Source organism: Manacus candei, unplaced genomic scaffold (assembly GCF_025592945.1).
Source record: "Manacus candei isolate 608988 ecotype Guabito, Panama unplaced genomic scaffold, ASM2559294v1 h1tg000095l, whole genome shotgun sequence".
Lineage (NCBI taxonomy): Eukaryota > Metazoa > Chordata > Aves > Passeriformes > Pipridae > Manacus > Manacus candei.
In genome coordinates, this window is record NW_026138143.1 from 178,318 (window position 1) to 197,164 (window position 18,847).

The following is an 18,847-nucleotide window of genomic DNA, read 5'->3' on the forward strand; positions in this document are numbered from 1 at the left end:
AGAATACCTTTCTTTCAGACTTAATTAACCTTTGAAAGGAGTTTGTGACCTTGGGACCCTCCTGTGCACTTGCAACATGCTGTTAGAATATTGCTCTGCCTGGAAACACTTCCTTTAATGCTGAGATTTAATGAAGTGCACAGGTTCTTACAGGGAACACACAAAATACGAGAACCCTGCATGTGGTCACTTAATGAACAAAAGCAAGAGCATATCAATTAGAATCATAAATCAATACTAAATTAACATTAAAAGATGTCACAAGAGTTTCCCTAGAGGAGAGGCTCATTACAGTAAACATGATCATGAATGCTCTCCCCTATTACTTTTACTGTGGGGCAGAGAAGTGGGAGTAAGCAAATGAAGAGGGATTTGTCCTTCAATTCCTATTTGTTTAAGCCAGCAGAAGTTTAAGTATCCCGCCAAGCCAAATGACAGTGTAGCGCAGTTCCAGCTCCTGTCTTTGTCAGAAATTGCTGTTCACTCTGAAACACTTTGATTCTGAAAGGAAATCGGAGAGCAATAACCTTTTCACAAGATGAGAGGCAGAACCACAGCTCATGCAGTCACTTTCGTTGCTTTGTTGCAAAGCTTCGAACGACGGATCAATGTTGGCCCCTTGATGCCAATCAGAGCAGACTGGTGCTTGCAGAGTGGGCACTGGTTCAGTAACTCACTTGCTAGCAATGTTAACTCTTCAAAATGGATTCTTCACCATCTTGAGAATTCCCTCTGAGAGCTAAAAACCCCATCAATCTCCTCACATGATTCTCTCCTGTACAAACCATCCCAAAATCACCTTATGCACAGCTTTCTTTCTTCCTGCAATTGAAAGCATTAGAAAGTAGAGATATTGACATCCACATCTGTCACTTCCTTAATTACACGTATTTGTTGTCAAAGCCCTCAGATGATGGTTTAGCAAAAAAAAAGAAAAAAAAAGGCACTGAATTCTTTACTGATTCTTTTTCAGGTGTCTTTTTGGGACAGTGTCTTTCACCACTCAAAAACCTTCATGTACAAGATTCCAATCTGATCTGTCACCACTATTTAACATGCCTGCTGCAGCTTATAGAATTAGAAAACATCAATCCTCCCACAGGTACTGCTGGAACTGGCAGAGGAAAAGAACATTTTTTTCTTTACTACCATAAAGCCTTCCTTTCTTTCTTGATACAGAATAACAGTTGCTCCACTGGAGTTATTAGCTAGGTTTATTCAAGAGACTTTTTTCCTATTCAGCTTTAGTAAAAAAACCAGTTTCATTCCCTTGCCACCTTTTCCTCCCCTCAAATTTTTGCCTTTTTTAGATTATGTCCATGCCTAACCTGTTTAGATCCTCCAAAAACCAAGGTAAAAACCCTGTTGACAAAGAAACAGAGATATTCAGAGTTCTGTTGCATCAGCGCGTAAAGACTATGATTCCAAGCCCTTGCAGAGTGACTTCACTACTGCACAGAGGGATGACAACGAAAGGCACTGCTCTCTGGCCCACAGCTGGATGCCCGGCACTCTGAACAAGGTCACTGGACTTGTAACACACACCAATTGCAGAAACGATCAATCAATCAATCAATTAACTGCTCTACTACCGACTCACGTGCTTTAAAAAAACACCAAAGAACAAAAGGCAATCCAAAAATCCTACTAGCCTCATAATAAATATTTTGAGCTACACCCACATATCAGTCTCTCTTTTATGCTGAAGAAAAAGGGGAAGTACAAAGGTGCTGCCATTGCTATCCCCTGTGTCTGTTTCATACACCAAGTACTCTAAAAATATACCTTTCCTAACCCACTGATCCTTATCAGTTTTCTTTACTGACATCCTATTAGGTCTCGCCACACTAATGAGTTAATCCAGTCTCAAGCTGCAAATCCCTAATATTGCTTTCACCTAGACAATTACTCTTACTTATGCACAACGCTTATAATGAATAAATGAAAGGGAACAGTTACATGATTATTTACTGCTTCTATTCTTTTTTTTATATGGAGATCATAGCACTTTTACATGGAGATCATAGCACTCAAAAACACACCGAAGAAAATAAAGAGCAAACTGCAAACACATGTACTCTGTCTGATGCAAAACATCTTATCTACACATTCAGTCATGTGATGTGAGTACCTTCAATTGCCCACTCAGCTTAATTTCAAAAGAAAGAAACTTGTTCCAGCTGGAGTTTCTTAACCACCAGGGAAAGCCAGAGAATTTAAGAGTCAAGCAGTTTGTGTAGGTGGGATATCCCTCAAGAGCTAGTAGACCAAAAATAATTTATTGCTACAAGATGAATTTCATGCCTAGTGTTACTGCTACTATTCTAAATATTTTGATCACTGTGTAGGCACTGCAAAGTTATTCCAAATACAATAAGCAGTAGTAATTTCCAACTATTGCCAATGCTCAAATCAGAGTAACAGATGCCCAAACAATATTTACACAGCTAAAATGTTTTTTTGTTGGTTTGAGGATTTTTTTGAAAGCACAAGGCATAAAAATGCATTATGTCCCAGTCTCTGGAAGACCTGGTTACTGACAAAGCAGAAGTAAGAATCTTGTTCTTGCTCCATCCATTTCACAGGCTGTTCAAGCAACATCAGGTTGCTGAAAACATGAGATCCAGTCGTGGCAGTTTCTCTGTTTGCAAACACAGTGAAAGAATTCAGGGCAATGCACAGGGAGGATGTAATTGCTTAGACATCTAGAGTTTAATATCATCCCAATTAAGTCAACAGAAGATCCTGAATTTGTACAAAAGGTGATCTGGGTCCCTATTCAGCAAACACAGGCCCCACACATTTCCACGTTGCGACAATAAAGAAAAAATCCCTAAGTAACACTAAGAAGAAAACGAAAACAAAACATAGCTTTTAGCTTGTGCTAAAAGCTCTGGCAAGCTTCCATGGAATCTCAGTTCCCCTCATTCGCCATGTGCATTTCAAAATCCTGAAGAAAATCACAACCCAATTCCTGGCAGGATCTCCATGTTGTATGCCCAGAGAGAGTGACAGAGATAGTGACAGAGACAGTCACTGGTCAGTTTTGGTTTGTTTTTTCTCTCTCTCGAATGAAACATAAATTTCAATCATGTTCAGCTGTATTCACTCTCAAGTATTATTTGTTTGACTCTTCTTAATTTGTAGTCAGTTTACTCAGAGGAATAAACAAGGACTCTGCTCCACAGCCAATAAAAGCTGTGAGCTTCTTACTTGAATGCTTCTCTTCCTCAGTGCATTTCAGTACTTTCTTTATGCATTACGTGCATATGCCCCTATTTGAGCCAAAAGAACTACTGCAGGACAGATTATGTTTATTCTGAATGTGTTCATGATCAGATTATCTCACAACATACAGGTATTTTGGTGGTATTCCAAAGCTGTCATCTAGCCCTTTATCTACTGCTCTCTTCTCTCATCTCTCTGAAGTTCACTCTTCTAGTCGTATCCTTGCAGTGCTAATCTGTTCTTGAGGTGCTGATACGTACACAAATGCTTACAAAAAGATAAGCAAAATGGAAATTATTTGCAAGTAAAGGCATTGCCCACAGCATACAGAACATATGCACTCTGGTATCAGAAATTATCTTACTGCTTTAGTGCATGTTTCAGCCAAAACACTCCCTATTTCATAGTTGAGTTAATGAGCCAGAGCTAAATGATGTGCTGATACTGATCCAGGGTTCTGCAGAGACACCAAAACCAGTTTGCAAATAGACTCTAGACTTGCGTGTATGGAATATCCCACTCAGATAAAGCATTATCATGAGACAACCCCAGTGGATGTTTATGCATTTCCATTTATTTTAAGACGCTCTGTAATCTTGGGTCCAATCTACCTGCCATATGATCAGACATCATTCTGCTCAATTATTTGGCATCAATAGGCAAGATATTCCCATACAGCTTGTATCATTTCCAACTGCCTTTTGACTGTCTTTTAATATTAATGCCTGATATGTTTTCACTTGTTATCCAAAACAGATCTTTCTTCCCTTGCTCTAAAAATCAGAATTCTCTACATTTCTCTGCAACTGACATTCACTATGGTTTTCAGATATATTGACTAAAATTCTCTTTAAAAAAGTCTGCATGCAAGACAGAGACAGCAAATTATTTCTCTCTCTCTTTTTTTTTAATACAACTAAGACTTTACAAGAGTTTTTCTCTCCAATTTTGCAAAAATAAAGCTCAAAAATTAAGGCAGGTAGTATGGTGGTTGCAGAGGAGTGTGCATGCCCAGGAGTCTGATTTTTGTATGAACTATGAGTTGAAGGAGAAGATCTGAGTTTCTATGAATATAAACATATCCAAGAGCAGCTTTGGAGGTACCACCGTACACATTATCTACATACTTGAGCAAATTATTTCTGTTAGCAGAACAAAACTTGTTCTATGATGTCTCAGAGCTCTAAATTTTTAACAAGGATAACCCTTGTGTCTTAAATTATTGAATTTGTAGAGCTGCCTGGCAACCTTACCTAGTCCAACTTTCAGTCAACCAATGATTAATTGATGCTTAGCCATTCATATAGATGGCTTTGCAACTGGTTCTGCAAAAAGAAAAAAAAACCTTGCTCTATGGTTTGTCCTTGTCGAGAGACAAACATCTCTTGACCCTAAACAGTGAATTTATTATATATTCTCATTTATCAACTGTAATAAGCAGCCTTGGTCATAGTCTGAGAACACAGTTCCTTGTTCTTGATAGTATTTCCTGTGAAAACAACAGTAGCACAAAACATTTTTAAATGAAAAGCTGAATGAGTCCATTTGTAAAATGGAAACACCCTTGGAATAAAGTTACATTTAAAACCAAATCTTAGTAGAACAACTAGGAAAAATAGTTTAAGATGAATGGATTTATATTCTAAAGTTTTACTTCTCATTATATTCTACAATGCATAAAGTCCCCCCTTCTGGCTTCACTAACACTAAATTTTAACAGATTTGAAGTATACAATCATCTGTTCTCAAAATAATGGTGCCCATTTGAATGCAAATTGTTAAAAGTCAGAACTTCTGCTTTTCACATATTCATAAAAAGAGAGCAGAGTCTACTGAAGAAAGAGAATAGGAAAGAAAACCAAGCAATAAACACCCAGAATATGTTTATGCTCCAACAATCACTAATAAGTTTACTGAAAGAGCATTTTAGAGACAGCAAAAACTAATCTGAATAATTTATCTGTGGGTATTTTTTGTGTTCAATCCCATTAATTATGTAATATTCTGTGATTTGAAGTCACCTGGAAGGGACTATAACTGCTCTTCCCTGGAATTTTCTAGGCTACGAAAAAAAGACAACCAAAAAATGAAAAAGTGAATGGATGCTATAGCACTAGTAATCCCTCCCTAAATCTCTGAAGTGCATCAGTGCAGATTAGTCAACTTCAATGTCATTTATTAACATACATTCATTTAAAGGCATTGATAGCACATGGATTTCTGTGCTCCCTGATTGAACACTGCTCTTGGCATTCTTCTCAGTCTTAACAGAGCTTCTTTCAAACCTAAGATCATTCTTGCCATGTTCAATAAAAATGTTGTATTTTAAATTTTAAAAGACAAGTACTATTGCATCCTGGTTTGAGGCTTGTAAAAACTTTCTAGTTTTGTTTTGTTTCAAGCACAGGAAAACTCCCACTGCCCAGCCTGCCCCAAACACCTGTAAAAAACATTGCTCCATAAAAGCAAGCATTGACTGCTTAATCCCAAACTTCTATTGATATTCAGGGATGCAAAAGAAACAAAGGCATACATTTCACCCTAACACTACACACAGAGCCAGTTTTTCCTGGATCTGGAGAAGTACTCCTTAGGCACAGCAAATCAAACCACTGTAAAGTGCTGAGTGCTCTTTGGCCAGCTCAGGAGTCCTTTCCAAGCTGCTTGCTCCAGATGTGACTCAATGCAGGGATATTTTATCACTGCAAAGTCCTAACTTCTAGCATTGGGGCAGCCATAAATGATTTTTACCATGTCATAAAGTCAGAAATCACCCAGATGGCAATGACATTCCTCTGCTTACAGTACACTAGGGGCACAGATACAGCTATTTGAAGAAGAAGCTGAAGTAGTACAAACTCTCTGATTGAAAGACTTGGGATTAATTGAAAGTGTCCCTATATTTTCCTTTCCTCAGCCCCTTTATTCCCTGTTTTTTTCTAGAACTTTTTTCTGGACAAATCGTGACCCTTTGTTTTCCTGGTTGGCAATTTAAACTTGGTTTACTGTGCTCTTACTAGGATAGTGCAGGTTTATGGCCAAAGTACCTCACTGGCAGCCAAGACACTCGGTTTGTAAAGTTGAACTGTCCATCTGTTTTGTATTTGCTCATCACTCCTTCTCCCCAGACTTTTGTCCTGGTCCTTCCCCTCTAGTTCTTAACAAGACTAGAATAATTCCAGAAAAGCAGTGTCTCGCATTTAATGTTTGTTGATGTGGCTGAAACAACAGGGTTCTAACACCATCTTTGAATGTCTTGAGGCATTCAAAGAATACCTCAAGAAAAGAGAAAAAATATCAGTGGATTTATGCCAAAGTGTGCAGATCCCTGGAGTGCTCATGAGATAAAGTCTGCTTCCACCTACTATTCCTTATTAAATACTGATCTCATGAGGAATGATACCTGGCTCTTTGATAGGCTCATCTTTTAACAAAGAAATATCAGAAATTCTGATTAGATCGCGTGAATGATGACAGCATTTTAGCCCTTCCTAATAAATATTTGCCTGCATCTTAAAGATGACTGAGAATCTGAGATGATTTCATAACTCACTGGATGACTTTGAGTAAACTGAAAACAAAATAAGGGCCTGGCTGTTTTCTAAAGATCTAAACATGAGTCCCAAGTCAGGTATTACCTAAAGCAGGAAGCTGTGGATAGGGATGTTTTTTCTGAATACTCCTGCATAATTTATTAGGATAAACTCAAGATCCTAATTTTGATCCTTAAATGCTGCTATAGTTTGCAGGTCAGGCAAAGATGTCTGATATAAAAGATCTTCTTAAACCATTTGACAAATAAAGCACTGCTTGAGCTTTCAACTTTCTTGGCTTTTGGACTGTAATCCCTCAATTCAAAGAATCCTTTATCACTAAGTAGCAAGGGTGCTAGCTTTGACCTCACAATTTCAGAAGCTAAATATTTTTTCAAACATTACTGAAACATATCCTTATATCAACACGAATAAAGCACAAACTTCACATGTGTAACTATCATCTCACATCCTCACATACAATGAATAGATTTTAAAGACAAGAAAAGACCATTGTACTCTTCTAATACAACTCTATATTCAGAAAATCTCATTCGATGTTTTCTGCATCAGTGCCCTAAATTTTGCCTGAATATAAGATAGCTTAAAAACAATACCCAGTTTAATCTGAAGAGTTCAAGCAAAGAATTCCTCTCAACTCTACATTAAGCTACATCAATGGCTAATTACCTTCATAAGTACCCTATTTCTAATCCAATATGGAACACAGTGAAGTATATATGAATTTCTCACTCTAATAATCCTCTTAGGGACCCATTTTTCCATAAGTAGAAGGTTATTCAGGAAACAAGACAGAAGATCTCATTTTACAGATGGGTTTTGCTAGCTGATGCCAGGCTGGATTTTTTTGGTTTTATTTTTGGTGTGGCTTTTTTTTTTTTTTTATTATCTTGACAATGGAGACACTTGTTCTCAGATAAGGCAAATCCAGTGCAAAATATAAATAGCCAAATGAAGTAGCCAATGCACAACTAACCCGGACTAATTGCTAAAATGCACTCATGAAGCCATCCAAGTATACAGACAAACTCCACTCTGAGTTATTTTTCCACCTTTCACGTAAGCTACTGTATGACTACTTTTTCCTCGTGGAAGTTACAAAGTTACACTAGCTTAATCTTCCTATTCAGAGGTTAAACTTATTGCTTAATTTTCAAACTTTCAGGTAAAATAAAGCCATGGGAAATGCATGTAGCATGGGGGGGAAACATGATGAGTTAGATCTTTGTGCAGTTGCAGAACTACCAGCTTGTTGGGATTGTGGAAACAAATGGACTAGGAGTTGCAATGAAGAGATGCAGACTCTTCAGGAAGGACAGGATGGGAAGGTAAGAAAGAAGAGTTGCCCTTTATGTGAGAGGGCAGCTGGAGTGAACGGAGCTGTGCTTGGGGATGGATGAAGTCAGGCAATCTCAAGCCCAAGTGAAATTGCATCTGGCCAGGGATGTCTAAGATATAAATTGCTTGTAAAAAGATTTTTTTGAGGTCTGTACTTGAAATTTAGAAGCTGGAAATGTTTACATCAACTGGAAATGTTTACAAAATTTGTTCCTAATGTTCAAACAGATGTGTAGAGGTTCTCGAAGCTGCCTCCATTCACATCCAGCTCAGAGAAGAATTATATAGTAGCAGCTGTATTTTCATGCAACACCTGAGTTCACCTCATATATGTTTAATATGTAGAAAGTGCTACCATTTTACATTTTCACTGCTGCTCTTATGTTTTATGGAGTTCACAGAAAAAAACCAGGAAGGGTAGTGAAAGTGATGTTCTCAGTGACTGTAGGCAAATCAACTTGTGTCATACAGTAAGTCTGAAATACTGAAATACTAAACAGAACCCCAGAAAGACAGTATTTGTCATGACAGTATTATCCTTCCTCTTACAGAGCTCACTGCCCCCCTCTTCAACCTGACGACCTTAACACTGCAAAATCTGAGTAGAGGATGGATGTGACATCTCTCTGGAAAACAGCATCCAAGACACAAGTATTAATGATTGCTTTTAAAGGTGCCAATACAATGATAGTTTTCAACGCATTTTCATCTTCATGTACCCAAAGCCAGTGCGCTCAGGTACATCGATGCCTTAAGATTTAACCAGGAAGTGTTGAGAAAGAAGTTGCTGCAGCATGGTATAGATAAGCCTAACTCTGAAGCAGATACCAGTGTTTCATAGTGCTTCAAGAAAATAAACAATAGGATAGGCAAGGCAGACAGAATAAGGCAGAGTAAAAAAACCATAAATATTAGTAACTCACCTTTAACTCTGATTAGCTGCAAATGTTCAGCAACTAAGAACAATTTTGCAATAATCCTTATTTCTAAGTTGGAACTGGTGTTAACAAAAAACCCCCTGTAGTTTAAGGAAAAAAACCTTCCTGGGCTGTAGAGTCAGAGAGAGAAAAGCAACAGGATTCTCTCCTTTTTCAGTCTTGCCTTTCTCCTGACCCCAACACTCACAGCTCCCAAGGATGAGCCTCTCTAAGGGAAAGTTATCCTGTCCTTTTGGTTACTCTTCCTATCCCTCCTGCTCTACAAGGCATTTGTTTTAACATGGTTTCTCCTTGTTGGTACTTATAAAAACGACGATTTTCTTGGATTGGTTTGTTTTTAAACAAAAATAATTGCAATTCAGATTTGTTGAGTTAGTTTTTACAGAAATTTATGGGAAAACCAACCAAATGTCATAAAAATGACACCACAAACACAGATGAAGACACAAAACATCTTATGTATATTAATCTCATTACCCAAAGTCTCATTGTTAAGCCAGCCTGTGCAGTGCTATAGAGAGGAAGGTGAGAACTTCCTTTGCTTGATGGGAATAGGTGAACCACTTGAGCACAGAAGCAAGTCAAAACATCAGTGGAAAAAACAGGAAACAGATGGAGGCAGGGAGGGTGGTCTTGAATCACCCTTTCCTGGTTTTCATTCAACAGCATAGACCAACCTAATGAGAAGCAAGTTAAAGAATTATTCACATGGAGTAATCCTCCCGTAGAGCATCTTGCCTGGCTTCAGCCACAGCACTTTTAGAACTAAATGAAGAGAGTCCAATAAGAGCAATAAGAAAAGATGACCAATAGAAAGACCAAACTGTATTTTGCTAGGATTTGGAAATGGACCAGGGCTTCGAATAAAGTAAAGTTTTAAACAGAAGGTTAAGACAGCATTAAAAAATGATTAGCACGTCAGTAGAGTCTGAGCAGACAGCTCTTTAATGACACTGGGTAGGGAGTTTAAAGGAAAATACTTCCAAGAAGTAAATGGATATTCTTTCTAGCAGAATGATTTCCTTAAAGAAAAATGTCCAAATTAGGTAGATCTTTTTTTTTTGTTTCAAAAAGAAGCAGTTTGAAGGTAAAATATACCTACCCAAAGCAATTAAGATGAGAACAAAGAGGAAAAGAATACTCCAAGGGTCAAGTATGTAAGACTGAAAGAACTATTCAGTCAAGGTATAATCATCCATTTCCCCCTGAATTATATTTATTTAATACAAACATAAAGGTGTGCAGAAGAGATGAATGGGTTACAGGAGAAGGTAAAGTGAAAGTTCTAAAATATTGTTCTTTGGAGAACATCACCATTATCAAAGAGAGATGTTTGCTGCAAGTCAGTCTTGAATTCAAACAGTCACCTGTTGAGTTGTGCATGGCTCTATGAGCGACTACTAGAAAAGGAGAAACAAAGGTTACAGAAGGAATATTCTATGACAGTAGCGCTTGCCAGACTCCAGTCCCTCTTTTAGCAGCTGTAGAACTTCAGCCAGACCTTTCACAGGTGACAAAGAAAGAAATTTTTAGATAATTTTTACTTTCAGACTGGAGTCTTCCTCTCCAACTCTGGGCTTTACTCTGAAGGAGAGGAGGAAACCAAGCTTCCCCTGGTCTCTCATACACTTGCCATGACATGAAAAGCAAACCCCATGTCAGATTTTGCTATATGAACAAAATTGTTCATAAATTTGTAAGTTCTACCAAATGCCTGTCTCATTCCGTTGCCCCAAGAGTCAGTTCTATCAATTTATTTGCTTTTATGAAACTACTTATTTATGAATTCTTGCTCAAAACAACTGAAAATCTTAAAGACAAGCGAAAAGAATCCTTGTTAAGTTTACACAGCATTACATGGTTCCACTACAAAAATAAGAAAGCACTTGAATGCAGTATTTTGCATCACAATCCCAGCTCAACAACTCTGGGGCACAAACTGGGATATTTTACAATTTTAAATACCATTGCAGAAAACCAGAACATATTCTTTCAGTCATATTTCCTCACCTAGCATATACATTTATAGATAACCTCTGCACTTTCCTTTGGTCACTTATCACGCCCTGATGCTAACTGAGAAATAATTCAAAAAGAAGACTTCCTATTTTATTACCCATCTCACTTCACAAAGTAAGCAGATTTCCTCTAAGGCCTCACAGGAAAAATGAAGAGGACACACTTTGTTTCAGCTCGTCATGACAGGCATAAGATGTTCCTCTAGGCAACCCTTGCTAGGGGCACAGCAATTTTTTTCAGAGGTATAACCTGATGGATGCATAAAATAGGACAGACTGAGACCAGATCTTTTAAGAGGAAAAAAAGATTAGTGGGCTTCAGGGAAAATGGTATTTCAGGCTACCTGTGTTTTTAAAAATTGTAGTTGGGAATAAAAATTAAAGATAATGTGGAGAAAATATTATACTATCTGCCACAGTTCATTAAAGTACCATGCACAGAGCAGGCAGATACTTCAGTAACTGAACAGATCCTGTTCCTCTGTATTTTACTCTCTTTGAGAAGATGACTTCAATGACTTCTGGTGTATTGCTAACATACCGTTCCTGGCTCCCTTCCGTGATGTGGTAGAGTCGATTGGCACCTCCATCAGCACAAGCTCTCAGGGCAGCTGTAAGAGAAGAAAGAGAACATCAATGCATTTGCATTATAAAAAAAAACCCCACAACCAGTTACTTCATTATTGACAATGCTGTATAAACTCAAATGTTCATGGTGGCATGGGGAATAAACTTGAGATCTCATACGGCTTTTAGCTTCCTATACATGACTGCTTCCCCTATTTTTATCAGACTGGTGCCAATGTTCATCTGCTTGTGCCACTGTACTTGCAAATAGCTTATTTCTATCCTAACCTACTGCCCAGACAGCTTAGACTACATGAGGGGCTAGTATTCAAAACCTGAAAGGGCCCATCCTCCATCTATGGACATGTATTTGTCACGAAGTGGGAACTTGCACTGGAAACCTAACTACCTCCTCATCCAGGCAGAAGGTTCACAATGGTGGCTCTAAAACAACCTGCATAACAACTGGGAAAAAAAACCCCACATAACCAAGAGTTCATCACGACAATACCCATTTTCTCTTTGTTTCCCCTCCTATGACACAAAAATGGTAACTCTGTTACAGTTTCTACATTGTTCCACAGACTGTTTGAATCATCTGATATAAAGCAGGTGGGTTAGGTCTTGGCTTTACTATCTTGAACTATCCTGATACAAAATCACAATAATTTTCAGTGCTTCCACCTAACTTGGGGACCTCAAAGAGCATGTGCCACTAGTTCCAGCTGATTTAAACAAGCGCAGACATGCTGTTCTCTTGTGATCCCTTTGTTTATAGACTTAAGACAGAGAAAAGAGACAAGTCTAACGCTATTATTACAAAATCAAACATAAATTGGTATATTTTATTCATAAGCATCCCCATTAATCATCATTTAACTAACACACAGCTCTTTCGTGAGATTTTAAAAACCTGATAAGCTATTAAGGATTGAAAATGACCATCTTGTCTTAGCAGTCTTTATCAGTTTTGCCCTGAGATGCACAAGTCAGATAACCGCAGCACACAAGATAAAAGGAGCTGTCGCTTCCACAGTAGTGCAGAGCGTTCCTTCCAGGCAAAGACAGACTGTCTGCTAGTTCTGAGAGGGTTGAAAGTCACAGGGCCAGGGGCTGGAGGAGAGAAAAGGGAAAAAGAGGAGAGACAAAGAAAACAGCCTGCCAAAGTTTTGTGGGAAAAGGTACAAACAATCAGATCAGGCACTTCTTGCTGCTGAGAATCCAATTTTCAGCTAAAGCCACTTTCCTTTGGTGTTTATTTCTCAGTCAGAACCATCTATCAGAAGTGATACAAACCCATTATCTTTCCTTTTGGTGTGCATTAGGTGGGCAATCCAGCCCTCCCCCTAGCTTAGCCATCAACTTAGCCATCAACTTAGACAGCCTATACAAACTGGGACAACCAAGTTCACCTCTGTATCTGCTCTCAAGTCACTCTTTCTTATGTTACTGCGGAACTCCCACCATGGGGAATGTTCTGTATGGGTATATCCACCACGCAGTACCATGTGACCGTGGCTGAGGCATTTTGGGGGGAAAAAAAAAAGGAAGGAAACAGGGCAACACAAAATCTACCAGTTCATCACAGGGAACTTTAGGTACTTGAGCTTTTTCCTGCAGACTGAAACAATGTGCAGGGCAGGAGAATGAGCACTGTACTCCTCTGTATTGTTTCTAGCACTGCTCTGCTCTAGGGATCCCTGCTCTCTCTTGCCCATAGTATTATGGTACCCACTATGACAAGCCCTACTACTCTCAGCCTTCTTGTACAGACCATGCTCCTCTCCGTTTCCTTATCCTACTTCTACTCCTTCCAGCCTCCATCCAAACCCGCATTAATGAGACAAGGTCAAGCAGATTTGATCCTGACAAATTTCATTAGGTGAGATCATTTCCAAATTATGGTAGCTGGCCAGCCATTTACCATGGTGATTCACTGCTTCAGGCAGGTTCCTTATCCATTCTTATGAATACAAACAACACAAGAACACCATTTTTGCCTGCTGTGTTTGGTGGGATGATTTTAACTTCTCTCACTTGAGGTTACAGCTAAAAATGGGTTGATGTACTTTCTTTATCCTGGGCATATTTGTTAAGTTCTCTCAGGGAGTTCAGCTCACACAGAATATATTAATGGCCCATTGCAAGAAGAGTCTGTAATACCTGTCCTTGAATTAGTTATCCTGTCTATCGGCTTATTTAGCAGATAGAAGGCATCTAAGCAAGGCCTAGGATCTAGGCAATTACAGAATCTTTTCTCTCCCCGTGAGCTACAAAAGCAATTAATCAGTTGAGACACTTTTTATATCCAAAACTGTAAGAGGGCTGCAGAAAAATTATTTTCTAACTTCAGGTACATAAGCTTCCTAAAGGATGCTTCCCAGGCCAAGGACAGTCCCAGCCTTTTCCTTCTGAGAACAGTGAGTTTTATATTTATTATCCCACATTTAAAAAAAATAAGTGGCTTACAACTTCTGGAAACAAAAAAAAAAAAAAAAGAAAAAAGACAGGACGAGATACAGAAAAAGAGATTAAAGAGTCTTTTATCTGTCTCAATTACTTTAAGACAGCCAGACTGTCTTTAACTATTGCAAATTCTCTCAATGGACTTACCACAAGTGAAGCCTGGCCTAAGATCTCTTCATCTGATCTTACTATTTTGAAACAACATGACCAAAAAACCCAAACCAAACTAAGCATTATAAAACAAACCAGTCCTCAATCAGTCTAGTACATGTAAAATAACTGAAATTCTCCCAAAAACATGAAGGTACCTAAGTAACAGGTCTGTGACACTTGTACGTAGTACACATGGATATGCGGCTACTATTTGATATCTCAAATCAAGAGTTGCCTTATATAACTGCTCTTTAAATCTGCCCCCCCCCACATTTATTCTTATTTATAAGAAAAAAAAATACAAAAATTAAACTTCTGCAGCATTGTCAAGTTATTTGAGAAACTATTTATGAGCAAGTTAATAACTTACACTGGAATGAACCAAAGTCCCAGGTGCAGGGGCAGGAGCTAGCAGGTAATTAACAAATTGGCCAGAGGCCAGTAAATCACAATATTTCTACAGCTAGGAACAAAGCTTTGCTTTATAAAAAGTAATGATATATACTAACTGGAAGAACTTGTATCATTATTATCTGAAAGCGTTTAAGGAGATAGCAATTCTAAGCTTAAAGTTTGGATGGAGATTCTCTATGAAAAAATAACAGGAACTGATTTTACACAATGCCTTTTATATTAGAGGCAAAATTGCCTAACAAACAACTATGTGGTCAAGGTGCACCACGGCAACTGTGTAGGCAAATCTAGCAGTCTCTAGGCACTTTGCAACAGCTCATATGAAACCTCATTAATTATTTCAGCAGAAGCTGAAAGACCTGAACAGGATCTGGGCTTTGTTTTGCTTGGCTTGGCATCCTGAAAACAGAGACACCTTCTTCCAAGATGTCTACAATTAAATAGATGGAAAAAAAAAAAAAGAAAAAGAAAATTTAGAAAGTGACACAGAGGGATGAAGTGCTAATGGCCACACATGGGTCAAAACCAAGTTATCTTCCAGGGTGACCAAAGTGGATGGTGGGGCTTGTAGAGTGAAGAATAACTTAAGCGGTCAGTCAGAACATAGACGGTCTTGCACTTACCTTCTCTTCTGGTTCAAAGGTTGCCATCCCATTATTGGAGACCCCTCAGATTTGCCAGGTGGGCTGCACATTGAAGTACTCTCTAGCTTATGTAATGTCAGAAAGAACTAAGTCACCAAAGACATTATCTGAAGGCTTTTAGTTAACCCTGCCTGTGTGAGCTGAGACAGACTAGGGAATGGTCGTTCAAGTAGCTCACTGAGCTCTGAGGGGTGAGGAGGACCAACACCTCCAGAAAAGATGCTGTGATATGCAACTTGGAGCGATAGCTTTTTTAACCAGCACAACTAGAAGCAGAGGAGGCCCGTGCTCTTAGCCAAACAGCTCAGCTGGAGAGCCCCAAGGTACTGCTTCATCCTTTTGTTATTAGAAGAAACAATGCTAAGAGGACAAGGGTGCAAGCGCACTGCAGCCCTGGCTCAGTGTGTGAATCTGCACTCCTTGGCATTACCACAAAGTATCACCTTTCCAATCTGAATATTCTGTGTTAAGCTCTACTCCTCAGAAATAGCTCCATCTGCCAAAGTACCCCCTTTTCTCTCTGTCAAATTCCTTTCTAATGTAATTCCTGTGTCATTCAGTGAACTAGGGCATGGAGACATAACTGAAAAATCAGCTGTTTCATTGTACAGAAGGGGGACCTCAATGCCACTGACAGTAACTACTTCCCAAGTTAATGGGAGCAGCATATGTTAAGTCCAGTAGTGTCTGAAATTACAGCAAGAGTAAATAGCCCTCATCTCCACCTATGCCAAGGAAAAGTTACATCAAGGGCATATTATCAGCCTGTGATATCTAAGAGTTTCTCACAGGCAACATGGACGAAGAAACCAAACTCTTTCTGAGCAATGGCCTTAATTTTAAATGGTGCCTCTTCTGCTATGAACCAGTGAACTAATTCCCTTTAGTGACTGAAATTGAAGCACGAATTTTAGGGCTAATTATTAGTTGTTACAAAAATTATCATAACACAACAAAAATAAGGGAAACAATTATATTGATATTTACCCCTTTGGCAAATACTTCCTGTCCCTGTGAGACAGGATATGAATAACATATCAAAGACAAATAAAGAAGGTCTTGGTTCTAAGCTAACTAGTCCTGATGCTTTTTCCAGAAAAGAAGCAAGTGTATTACCATATTCAATAGCCCTGCAAATTCAGGTAGAGGGAAAGACTCCACAGAACAGATGCATCTCTAACAGACTAAGTGAGATGAGGGCATAAAAAGGGAATACATTTATACACTACAGCAATACCTGAGGAAGAAAAGCATAATCTTATTAGTCCTATTATTATTCCTATTCTATTATTTCTTGCAATTAGCATTGAAAATATTTTTTCCTTTTTTTAAAAATGGATTTTGAAATCAACCCATGTTTTTTTGCCTAAATTCAAATTTATGACATCTCTCCTTAAACTGCCTTACTATATCCCCTCTGTTCCTTTTCTAATTTTACACAACTTCTTCTAGGTATGCAATCTGTTTCCTTTATTCTTTTATTGATTCAGTAGCCTGCTAACCATAATTAACCTGCCAGTATAATCTACACATAAGAGAATTCTGCTTAATTAATGACTTGGAGTGCTGGTAGTAATACATACATGATATATATGGGAGGTATGCAGAAAACTGCTTGGTCTGCTTGATACATTGGGCCAACACATTTTTGTCCCAGCATTACTTAAAAAAAATAGTGGTTATCAACAACAAAATGCATAATCTGTATCTATGTGTTTTCTTGTTTTCTCCTTTGTCCTGTAGAAACTGCAAAAATAAATTTAGCAAACCCATGGCTTTACATAGCTGCAGATTGCTAGCTAGGTGATCTAACTGTATCTCAAACTACTCCCTCCCATCCATGTGTTTCCACCTGTGTTATGAGGACTGTATGCAACTGCTATTATACATCAAGTACAGTGCACTGCAGACGTCCCTCTTCTGGTCAGCTGCAGCTCTGACCAGAAAATAGCAAATCACCCACTACTCTATAATAGTTTTCTGCTTTGCAGTTGGACACTGGTCTTGCAAAGAAGCTTTTTAACTATTTAGTTAGGTCTATTCTTATGTTGCAAAAGAGTGGTTTGGCTGCTAAAGAAACACGGTCAAAGGTATTGGTGAAGGCAGGGTTTAATGTGAATTTGTGAAAATACGACTTTAGAGAGTTCACTCTATTACTTACTACACAGATTAAAGCATCCAAGGAGGGACGGTCAAATAAGAAGCAATTTAAAATCATTTACACAGAATCTGGGAGTGTGAAAGGGGGTAAGGGTGCAAAGGATACAGATGCAAAGATAAGGGTGGAAAAGGGTTTAAGAGCACTTAATAACTATTTTAACATTTACAAAGCAATTCAATAGGGTTCACTACAATTATAAGAAAGACTTAACTATAGATTTGAGATCGTAAATTCATACCATAATCAATTAATATGCACACAGGTAAACTGATGTGTACACCTATTTCTATTTGTGTAAAGGTACCTATCAAAAATTCCCCTTGAGTTCAGTGAAATGCTCACATCAAACCCCTTTGTGCTTCCCAACAGGCAAGAGCTGCACCTCGAGAAGTGTGGAGATGGGGCGGGGTGGGGGTATCAGCCTAGGCTTCATTGTCAGCGACAATCCTTCAAATATCGCAAATTTGAGACTTGTCATCTCTGAGGTGTCCCACTCAGAGTGAGGTGCTGGCACAGCCCACTGTGGTCCAGGACCACTCAAAGGGCTTCACTTAGGACCAGTGCTTATAGGGTCATAAGATGATTGACTTTGGTCATCAGTAGGTTTCCATCCTGGCAACAACCTAAGTAGGTGACTACAGGGCTTGTTTCCCAAAGTGCAGTAATAATGGTATCATTACACTTGCGTTATGGTTCAGGTATATGGTTTAGCAAAGCTACAAAATGTAATTGCTTATCCTTTGTTTCCCACCTTGGTTAGTGTTATGATTTGACTCCCTAAAAATCCAGTTTCTGAGCCCCCCACACTTTGCCTCAATGTGAGAGGGGTTTTCAGACATAACACATCAATTAGCATGGGGAAATTATATCAAAATTTATTACTAACACAATAAATACTATAATACATTTATATACAACAATTCTAACTATCTCTCTTATGGTAAAGCAATATATTTACATAGATCAAATCCCTCCTTTCCCTCCAAATAAAAGTTCAGAAGGAAAGAAGAAAATCACTTTCAGGGCAGCACAATCTCTTCTCTTCCAAGCAGCCGATTCACTCTGTCGTAGTTGGAAAATCTCTCTCTCCTTCTTCATTACAATGAAGGGGTTTTTCTCTCACCCCTTTCTGCCCTTTGGCTCCAACCAAAGGTCTCTCTCTCATGGGTTGCAAAGCAGGGACAAAACTCACCTTACCATGGTCATATCATGGTGTGCAAGGCATCCCATGAAAGTCCCTTCCTCAGGGGGTCAAATTCCCCCTGAGTCAGAACGTTTAGGGCTCTCAGTTCAGTTTTTCTGCCCCAAGCATTCTAATGGTGCTCCTTTGCTCCTTTCCCCCAGTGTGGCGGGGGGGGAAGGAAGG

General features: G+C 38.7%; 1 protein-coding gene across 8 annotated transcripts in view; it reads right to left on the reverse strand.

Annotated features, from left to right (window-relative positions):
• The window catches only part of TPK1 (thiamin pyrophosphokinase 1), a 300,110-nt gene that overhangs the window by 174,064 nt on the left and 107,199 nt on the right, over positions 1-18,847 (reverse strand). For all 8 annotated transcript variants that reach the window (XM_051768529.1, XM_051768524.1, XM_051768533.1 and 5 more), the window contains one exon: positions 11,618-11,687. In XM_051768529.1, coding sequence (XP_051624489.1) covers positions 11,618-11,687 — 70 coding nt within the window. The remainder of the gene's footprint in view (positions 1-11,617; positions 11,688-18,847) is intronic.